General features: G+C 34.3%; 1 protein-coding gene across 1 annotated transcript; it reads right to left on the bottom strand.

The window, feature by feature from the left end:
- Positions 1 to 379: 379 nt before the first annotated feature.
- Positions 380 to 9,081, bottom strand: LOC130628548 (uncharacterized). The gene is made up of 4 exons (XM_057441489.1): positions 5,804 to 9,081; positions 4,932 to 5,384; positions 4,422 to 4,528; positions 380 to 4,259 (listed from the first exon to the last, which is right to left on the bottom strand). The coding sequence occupies exons 1-4, from the start codon at positions 5,964 to 5,966 to the stop codon at positions 2,154 to 2,156; spliced, it is 2,829 nt and encodes a 942-aa protein (XP_057297472.1). The 5' UTR covers positions 5,967 to 9,081; the 3' UTR covers positions 380 to 2,153.
- Between the last annotated feature and the right edge of the window lie 1,527 nt (positions 9,082 to 10,608).

Raw genomic sequence — 10,608 nt, 5'->3', positions numbered from 1 at the left:
ATCTATCTATCTATCTATCTATCTATCTATCTATCTATCTGTAGATTCATCTAGGGGAGATTTTCTACGCGTAAATTAAGGCTGTATCTTTCCTATATATGTCCGCGCAAATGCAAGTTTAATTAATTTTTTTTAAAATTTGTTCAATACTTTCTGCAACCCCCATAATTGTTTTCCTAAGATCCCTTTCAAATTTTCGCAATAACGATTTAAAGTTGTCAATGTAACTAATCTCCCCTATATCAGAAATTGGGCCTAAATAAGGCCCAAATGAGTTAAAAAAAATTTTAGTCGTGTTGAGACACCCCAATAGCATAGAAATATACTATCCACTAAAATCCCTTTGCTTTTAATTTGGAGTTATGTTTTGAATACGACAGTCAAGTGGGGTTCGTGTAACTAAACGCAACCTTGGAAAGGAGTTCGTTGGAGGAACGAAACGCGACATCGTTAATTTCTGAAAATGTGTTTTGCGGCCTTATTTGTTGATGAATTAACTTAAAATTAGGTATGTGTATAGATATATCATTCAGCAACTATCATGCAAAAATTCATGTCAGTGGGATTTTCAAAACGGATAAAATTTAAGGTTTAGTGATAGTACCCCAATTTTGCTGTTGACGTAACTAATCTCCCTCAATTTTAGGAGATCCATGGATATTAATTATGTTGCTGCGCTTTTAATAAAAAAGATTAAAAACCCACTGAGAAGGAAGATCAAAGCACTCTGCAATACTAAAACCACAAATTAGCACCTGTGACAGTCATTTAGACCGCAGAATTGCAATATAAATTTTGTATCTTTTAGGGGAGATTAGTTACGAAATTTTATTTCGCAAAAAGGCCATAACCATGCGTTTTTTGTCAATATTGCAAACTTGTTTTGATTAACACACATTAAACTTGGGACTGTCGAGTTCATAATAGTTTGGCGTTAGTTAAAGATAAAAAGAATTTTGCCGCCAGCACAGCAGGTGGGCATTTACAGCCTTGTTGTTAAGGCACAAAAACGAATAATAAACTGGTAGTTTAATTGAATGTGGTCAACGAAAATATAGGTGCTAAATGTTGTTTCCATATAAGTCCTGTTGACGTAAGATCCGTGTTCTTCCAAACACACAACGCGTGGGCGAAACGTACACAGGGAGATTTATTATCATTATTACTAATTCATTTTAAGCATTACAGCATATATAAAACAGTTGTATAGATCGAAAAGGTATCAATCTTGGCAATAATAGTTATCTTAACATAGACTGTAATTACATTGGTAGGCTAAAGGCATTCTAAACGTCGCAACAACCTGGAAAGCTAAGATAAGGGTTAGGAAAATCATGAAGTCAACCGTGATTTTAATAAACGGTATAACTACCGTAACACAAGGCCCGGAAGTAAATCTCCAGTGACCTAATTCTCTCGAGTTACCGCTTTAACATTTATTTGAAATTTTATAACTGGAACCCCAGAAACTGTACGTCAAAGCCATTGGATGTTGGAACCATAACATTCAAGCTGAAACTCTAGCTGCAAGTAATGAGGCGAAAAACTTTGACTGACAGTTCACCTTATTTTCGCGCAATCCTGACACTATTCGCAAAATTGCACATACTAGAAACGATTGGAATTTTTTTTTTTTGGTTGTATAAGCTCTTGGGCGTTTCATTTACGTATTGCGAGAAGTAAACTTAACAAGATTGTTTCTCCAAATAATTATTAGAATGGGGTATACAAATAAAAGACTCAACTTAATAAATTTGCATGGCATCATAAAAAATATACATAAAAGCGGCTCAAAAACATGTAATAAAAACTTATCGTTTTTAAAAATAAAAAACTCGTTATTGTTTAATAAAATATGAGTCCTTGTTGTTGTATCAAATAAAGACTCACTATCGTTTTATCAAATATAGACTCGTTGTAATTTTATATAAAATAAGCACTCGTTATCTTTTTATTAATACAAAATACGGAACTAATTTCAATAAAACCTTTTAAACTTTAGGTAATTGTTAGACATTTCTTAACGTTTTCTCCTATCATCAAAAACAGATAACATAATTTTCGTAGCGATCAAAGAAACTATGTGCTCAAAAAACAAAAACAAACAAGGAAAAAAGAAAGAAAAAGATATCGTTTCCCATTACTTAAATGTTTTATCGTTTTTTCATTCTGTACATTCGGCGTTCGTATTTCAGCCTGGTCTGGACTTGCATAATTTTATACTTTTGCAGAATTTCTCTACCAATTTCTGATTTACTCAATTTTTCCAGTATGCGTTCAGCAGAAATTGGACCACCTTTTATGATGTCAAAACAAAGACTTTTGATTTCATTGGTTTCAATAGAATCAAACAATTTCTGCTGACCGGAAAGATTAGACGATGTTGTTGGTGGTATTACGTCAGTCGCGATAGACGAACAGTCGTCATGCTCAGATTGCTGATAAAATGATGCATCAACGGGAGGACAAAGTTCAAGAGCTGCATTTTCTTTTACTTTTACTTGATCTTCAACGTTGCTACTTGTACCTGCATCGTAAATAAAATAGGAACGAATTTTGTCGTAAATCTGTTTCTCAGATTTAGAGATGTCTAGTAATGGCAATTTTTCCCTGATCATCGAAATATTTATGTATTGCGCAGCAATTTCTTTTTCAAAGTATTGCAACACTTTTGCCTCCTCGTCTTTGCTCCACTTGTTTGGTTTGGATGGTGTTGAATTTGGTCTTGGTCTTTCAAAGACAGAATTTATAACGTTTATTCCTGCAACGGCTTGCTTTTCGCGTTCTTTAAGGCGATACACTTTCTTAGCTGTGGACAACGAATGTGCAAGCAAATCAGCTACAGGCTGTGCGTTATCTGGTTGCTGATCATGGACGCGAGTTGTGATGGATTTGCGTATTATCGTAGTGTTTATGTTCCCTTTTGGCATTTCAAAACCATCGTAAACTCCAGAGCGTGTCCAAATGGAGTGTATTTGTTTACTGACACTGCCAGATTCCAACGGTTTTCCATTCCAAGAAACAAACACCTGATTTGCCTGTCCAGGTACCTGTGGCCTTAGGTATTTAACAAATAATTCCAATAATCTTGCTTTTTGGACAGGGATGCAAATTACCGCTGGGCCATGCGTACTTTTTGTTTTGTGGTACTTTACCTTAATGAGAATATTATGACCGCTGTCATCTAACTTGCGCTTTCCAAATTCCTCCAAAGTTAAATTGGATGCTACACCCGCTCTGTGTGCATTTTGCAAAGCGATAACAGTCATCAAGTAATCACGCACGTTGGTGTATTCCAACATGGTGAAAACTTCGCTTTCTGATGCTGTCCCTAACAGTTTTACCGCATTTCTGGCCAATTCGCTGCATTCAAATGTTGCCCATTGGTCTGGACTGACTAAAAGCTCCATTTGAGCTTCTTCTCTGTCCCAACGTTGCTCATCGATGACTTTGTTATAAGTTTTACGCCATTTATGTAAGCGTAATTTCGCGGTTATAAAATCATCCACACAAAGTTCAGGCAACTCCAAACCTTCACTGACTGCAAATTCCATGAATGAAATTAGCGAAGACATGTAGTGCTTGGAGGTTGCCGGCTTGCTTTTCTTGTCTAAGTAATTGACAAAAAAATCGTCTCGGATCTTATTCTTCTTAAATAGATTAATAAGCTGCCCCCCCAAAACATTTACCACTGTGCGTACTTCGCTAACAGCTTGCAAGGAACTTTTCCTTTCACGTTGCCCACCATCTGGGGACATCAGGTACGCCAGAAACTGTTGCATTGTGCCATTATTGTCAAAGCTTGTGCTGCTTTCGCAGTCGTTGCGTTCTGCTTCAGTAACCGGATTGATGAAGTTCGTCTCAAAATCTACACTTGATTCTTCCCGAGGAGCTTCGTTGCTTTTGGAAACGGGACGGGAGGAACGTAATAACGCATAATACTCTTCATTAGTCTCCAATTTATGGTAAAGTTGGAGATGCTCTGACATTTTTTTTACCACTCTCAAACATGTTGGCAACGGACATATGCGAGGAACATGATAGTCTGGATAAGTTTTTTTATCTGCGCCTCCTTTTTTCCTACTGGGTGTTTCAAGGTGCCAATTGTAGGGCTTTCTCAGACTATGGCTTATCACTATCTGTTTAGACTTTGCTTTTGTCCATTTGTGTTTATCCTCCACGTGACGAGGCAAATTAAATTTACTTTCCCCACATTCTGGACAGATCTTCTTCTCCTTTTTGTACGTCCTCTTTTGGCCCTAAGAGTAAAAATAACAAAGTGTACGGATTTTATAGATAGATCTATATTTATAGATGCTATTACACAGCAAGCTGAGAACTTTATGATTACATATCATCATACAAGTTATTTACAATTTTCGTCCGTCACGATAGTAAGGGAGCTAAATTAAAGTTCTTACCACCGCAACATTTGTTTTAATAGATCCCTCTTGTTCTGCAATTTTCTCGTCATTTTCCTTCTCCCTTTTCTTTACTTCCGTTGCTATTATACTTGATCGTTTCATAACTATAAAAGAATTTCATTGAGTAAATATAAATTTTCACAGTAATAGTCTTGGCAGGCTTTTTCTAATAAAAAGAATAATAAATGACAGCAAACACTACCAACTGTTTTTGTGTCATTCTGAGCAATAAAGTATTAAATCAACAAAGAAAACTGTGATAAGCGATTAAAGAAAGAATCCCAAATTCACAAAACGAAAATTGTTCTGAGAAGTACAATTCCCTCAAACATCGTTGACACTTTTTCTAGGTAATAGCAATCCTCACAATTTTTCAGTGGAGATAATTTCAAAACAGACACTACTACAAACAAGTGATTATCAAACTCATAAAAGACATGGGTAAATTTCTATTTTGGTTCGAGGTATTAGTCAAAACAGGGTACTGAAACCAACAAGTTTTCTTACATCTCCGTTCGAGCATGTCATAAGCTTCTTTGCCTCTATCTTTACCTCCCTCAGCCAGGTAAAAACGTGCCACTGCAGGGCTAACTTTGCAAAAACCAATAGTAGTCCACAACACCACTATGTACTGCAAAACATCCACAACAAGTCTCTCTTGGTTATCGCAGTCCACAAATTTGTTAAGGACCACCTTCATAGAATCTAATTGGGTGTCTTTAAAATTACCATAACCACTTTCAACATTATGGTACATCAAATGGTGTGGCATCAATCTCTGTCCATCAATTTCAACTACTTTGTGTTTGAATACATCAAGGCGATAATTTGGTCTTTTCCCCAACAGCACTTGGTGGATATATTTATCACACAACTCTGCAAATTGTGTTATGGATTTGTCTTGTATCTCGTTAATAATATCATCCATTTTAGTCAACATAGATTCGTCAACCTTTTCAACTGAAATCAATCAATGAAAATAAGGGATAATAAAACTTTTTTAAAGGTACTACACAAATAGCAATATAGAAAATTAGAGCTACTACCATATATGGGAACAGAAAAAAATATGCCTGTTGCGATGTGAAACCTTCACTCAAAGGTGAATAATAAGTAACTATCTCTACTTGGCAAACAAGAACTGATGCATCCTGAAATTTTCAATTTTTTTGTAAACCTGTAAAATTCACAATTTAGCAAGAAAGATTACAAAATGAAAATTTAATGATGTCGCACAATTTTTTAACATAATCAGAAAAAAAAATTTCAAGTTGGTGGATTATGTTTTTTTTTTTCATTTTACCGAGAATTAATGTATATATAAAAAGATAATATTCAAACAGATTTCCAGAAATGGAATGAGATAAAGTAAAGCTTACCAGAAAATTCATCAGCATCTTGATCAATCCAATACTTCAATGATTTTAATGCATCACCAACTGCAATGCTAATAACAGACATGTTTTTATTTATTTTATTGATATATATAATTGATATGATATAATCTAAAGAATAATTATATATATAAAACAAGTATTTCATAATATTCTGGATTAGTAGAATACATTGTTGCAGTCTTGGTCATGAATATTTGTACCCGCGTGCGGTTGTACGTACGCCTACACTAATACAGGCGTGCAATCAGTATCGCACGCCTAGCTTATGATTTTGGCGTGCAATTATTACATTCAGGAGAGCGGCAGCGCAGAGTTTTTAAAGCATTGTTTTTTACTTTTTATTTGCTTCTTTTTCGTTTGTTGACTTATTTATTTTAGCAACAAAATGTTTACAAACCATGTTCACAACAAGCCGCCATATTGAATGAAGCATGTGAAAAATGAATAACCAACTTTAATCTGCGAAGACTCTTAATTGACTTTCCTGTACAGTTCCGCTTTGCATTAAACTGTGCCTGTGACAAGTATTTTTGAAGCATGTCACCGGCGACTTCTGCGATATTCAACTTAATAATGCCCTGACCTTCGGTTCGTAAATAGCATTTCCATTTGTCATCGTCTTAAGGAGATCAATACAAGGGTAATGAAGAAATTTTTTGCCAGCTGAAAAACAAAAAAAATATTGTCGACGCAATGCCGAGGCAAAACATTTGAAATGTATCTCACGTTTTAATCTCACATTTTAATGAAGGTGGGTATTTAATAGAAATACATTTTAGAGATACATTTTAACGCAGAAGAACAATTATGTATTGGGTAAAGTTTGGGTAAGGGATTACTCTAAAATAGCTCAGTTCTGCTTGGCGTGTGTACAAAGTAGAACGGAGGCATGCGGGTGCGATCGCACGCCATTCATGACCAAGACTGTTGTTGATGCACAATACTTAATGTCTTAAATGGAAATATTTCCAACCCTAAGAAATAAATACATATATACTTTAAATTTAAAAAAAAGGATGTATAAATACTTTGTCAATACAAAATTATTTCTCAAATTGATCTAAAGCAACCCATATGCTACAGTTAAACTTTTTGCCAATTTGGATTGCTGCCTGTCTTGTAACTGCAATACTTAACTAATATATTTGCCTTAAACCTGGTATATATATATTTTAATAAAATAAATAATATGGCAGCCTTTCTAATTTAATTTTTTTACACGATACGTTACTTTCCTGCATTGCCAACACGTTACGCTTTTTAAAAAATGGGAATTTTAAAATAAAGAATTTAAAAAATATCTTTACTATCAAAACTAAATTATAATGATTTATAATGGGAAACAGCTTAACACAGTTTTGTTCTAGAGAATTAATTTTGCACACCAGTAATGTAAATTACAAAAATACACCTTGAACATGGTATAATAAAAAAAAATTCTTTAAGATAACAAGGATAGCTTTAAATTTTATTCTAGAGTCTTCTTCTCAGAAATGTTGTATTAACACTTTGCATATTAGCATTAACTAGCTTGTAAAGAAATGTTATTCATTAGATGCCAAAGTCAACACATGTAGTAAAAAAGTTGTATATTTATTACCCTAAAAACATGCACCACATGGCATACAACAAATGTTGTCTGAATATTCAAAAATATATAAAACAGAGTTTAAATGAAAATTGATGCTTTGAAAGTTCTGAAAGGCTTTCTTCTTAAAAATTCAAGAAGAACTATTCGTGTAACAAAAGTAAAATCTAATCACTAATAAGACCTAAAAATACACACTGATAGGAGCACAAAAAAGTTAATTAGAAAATTTATCTAAGAATTTAAAAACTGCACATATGTTAAAAAATACTTGTTAATTTATTTGTGCCACTAAAAAAATTTAAGAGCCTGTCCAACCTTGAATAAACAAACAAATATCCATCTACGCCCTTGTCGTACAGGGATGGTAAAATCGTGATTTTATTTGACTGCCCTTTTGTCTAGGATAGTATTTTATACAAATATTTAGTTTATCTGACCTAATTGTGGGTGTGAATGTACTAAGTATATAGTTTACCATGTAGAAAAAGTTATGTCACAATTCAATCCGTAGATGTAAGAATTCTTGAATGCAAATCAAGCAGTCGCTCACTCACTCACATATTGATTTTTAAGTGTCATTTTTACACTAAGAAAATGACCTACACACCCCTCTTAGCGTCCTAACAACCCGCAAGTTAGTGTACAAATGACGTTAAAAAATCAAAAATAGATACAAGTGACCAACACAGTAATATTTGCTTAATCGACAGAGCATGTGACTTATGTCGAAAAGTTAATGGATTTGATCTTAACATAAAGGTTGTTGTCTAGTTGTACAAAAATTTCTGTAGCTCAAATGGGATCTTTAAACACTATATAAACAACTTTTGTGGTCCCTCTTGGAAAGAATTAACAGGGTATGTGCCTGTAATTAGTGAGGCTAATTACCAATAAAACACAGATATAAGGGGGTGACTGGCTCATACCACTGTATCTTTGTAGATCAACCCAACTTTGTTTACTTATTTTTCATTCTTTAAATGAAAACATTACATTTCCATTAGGCCATAAAGGCGTTAAGCCATAAAAGATGTAGAGCCGCCACAAAGCTGGGAAGCCATCAAGATGGTAAAAGAGTAATTCAAAAAGGGGAAATTTTAAAGTTGTTCCTCTAGCTAGCTTATTAAGATTATAAACACTACTGTAACTACATCAAAAGTACAATTAGCTAGCTAGCTGGCTAGCCATTGCTAGCTGCAGCTCTCTAGATTAGCTTGCTACTTAGCCATAGCTAGCTACAATTATTGATACTATGGTAAGAAGACCTAACCTAGCTAGTAGGTAGCTATGTAAAGCAAAACCAAAATTCATTCTTTGTGAAGCTATTTAGTTAAATAGCTAAAAGAATAAAGATTGGGGAGCTTATTAAAAAAATAAGCCACATAAATACCCATAAACTTAATAATAAATAAAGCCAACGGATCAACAAACCTTTCGTCCATTCATCTTGAATAGACAATAAAAAATATGAAATGCGCACGCGCGTAACAAATCTCCCCGATCCCGTAACTAATCTCCCCTAATTCGTAACTAATCTCCCCTAAAAAATCCACGTAACAAATCTCCCCTACGGCCGGCGTAACGAATCTCCCCTAAATGTAACGAATCTCCCCTAAATGTAACGAATCTCCCCTAAAGTTCCGTAACTAATCTCCCCGTGAATCTCCCTATCTATCTATCTATCTATCTATCTATCTATCTATCTATCTATCTATCTATCTATCTATCTATCTATCTATCTATCTATCTATCTATCTATCTATCTATCTTTAGATTCACCAAATTGCTGGATTGCTCCCGAAATGCAAATTTCGTAATCAGTCTTTAAATCGATCTAGCATCTTCTGTAGTAGGAAATACGTGGCTGTTAAGTGCCAAAAAGAAAGTTCCATGCCTCTTTGATGGAATTGAAGTAAAAAATTTCTATAATTTACATTTACAAAAAAAATTGAGCAGAAGTGCGTAAAGCGTTTGCATTTCGGGAGCACGCATGTTTTCTCGGGCTACATTGACCCCCATAAGTTGTCCTTTGGTCCCATATTAGCTTGCTTTATTCCCTCTTAAATGATAGAATCCCACTCCATTCCACCTTTATTTTATCATATCTATCTAGGAAAAATACAAAAATTTTGATAAATTTGGTTGAGTCAAGTTCATAGTGTAATATCGGGTATGTGTTACGTACGCTGATGTAAAATGCGACTTCGATAGCGTTTGATTTTTTCAGTGTAACTCTCATATCATCTTTAAACACTACAAAACCAGTTTAAATCCTTTTGCTTCTTAACAAAGTGGGTCTGGGGTATGTTTAAAGGATGGAATGGAATAGTAAATATTTTTTGAAAAAAAATTATAAGCATTTTCTCGAGTTTTTGCCTTCAAAAAATTTGATTTGAATTTCGGGAGCAAAAATTTAAGGCGTTTTTGTGTAATTATTCTTAAAAAATGTAATTACACAATGCGGTTCAGTTGTTTAAAGAGAAGGAACAATTCACACAACTCAATTCAAGAAAAAAATTGTTACAATTTATATCAATGTGCTCGATTTGACGCATGCGCAAAAAGACCCAATTTTGAAATTTGGATTTCAGGAGCAATTCCCTGGATAAATTGTTACCTTAAAAAGCGCAAGTTTATTCTTGTTTCAATAGGTTTCCAGTTGTTCATTAACGTGCAGTACTACAAGAAATGAATTAAGTTAATTTTCTGTCAGTTCTTAACAAGTAGTTGAAATATTCTTGCCCCCTATTTTGTGGATAAGTCGTATGTAGCTTGTTTTTATGTATTTTTTATCTTACCAACTCCCGTATTCCTCATAGATAGGACACGTAGGTAGAAAGTTGGTATAGGTGATTATTATGATGACACAACGACAGGAAAATTGCTGACGTCAGCATTTTTGTGAAGGTTCCTCATTTCTGCTGACATCATCAAGTTCATTGTTGTTTTAAAACCATTGAAGAAGCTTCTTTCTTCCTCAATTATTTGAGGGGTAGTCATTAGTATGTGCCATTTGCAGGTTCGAGTTTTTAGTTAACAAATTGTGGTTGTTCCACCGGACTTTTACATTTTTTTGGGTATTTCCTATGTATGTTTTCCACATGTTAGTCTGTCTTAATGTTTAGCGGAGGAGCCCGCAAGAAGTTTGTACGTGGCGTATTAGTAATTATAGCGTTTCGTTGTTTCATTGATGCAC

The sequence above is a fragment of the Hydractinia symbiolongicarpus genome, chromosome 15, assembly GCF_029227915.1.
Source record: "Hydractinia symbiolongicarpus strain clone_291-10 chromosome 15, HSymV2.1, whole genome shotgun sequence".
Classification (NCBI taxonomy): Eukaryota; Metazoa; Cnidaria; class Hydrozoa; order Anthoathecata; family Hydractiniidae; genus Hydractinia; species Hydractinia symbiolongicarpus.
Note: the sequence above shows the minus strand (reverse complement) of the source record. Positions and strands in the feature narration are given on the sequence as shown.

Bases quoted from the DNA above. Each gene is read 5' to 3' on its own strand.
- LOC130628548 (XM_057441489.1), bottom strand. From the start codon at position 5,966: ATGAAATACTTGTTTTATATATATAATTATTCTTTAGATTATATCATA. The intron at 5,385-5,803 runs GTAAGCTTTACT...GATTGATTTCAG, and splicing joins AGATGCTGATGAATTTTCTG to TTGAAAAGGTTGACGAATCT. The intron at 4,260-4,421 runs GTAAGAACTTTA...TTTTACTCTTAG, and splicing joins TTAAAACAAATGTTGCGGTG to GGCCAAAAGAGGACGTACAA.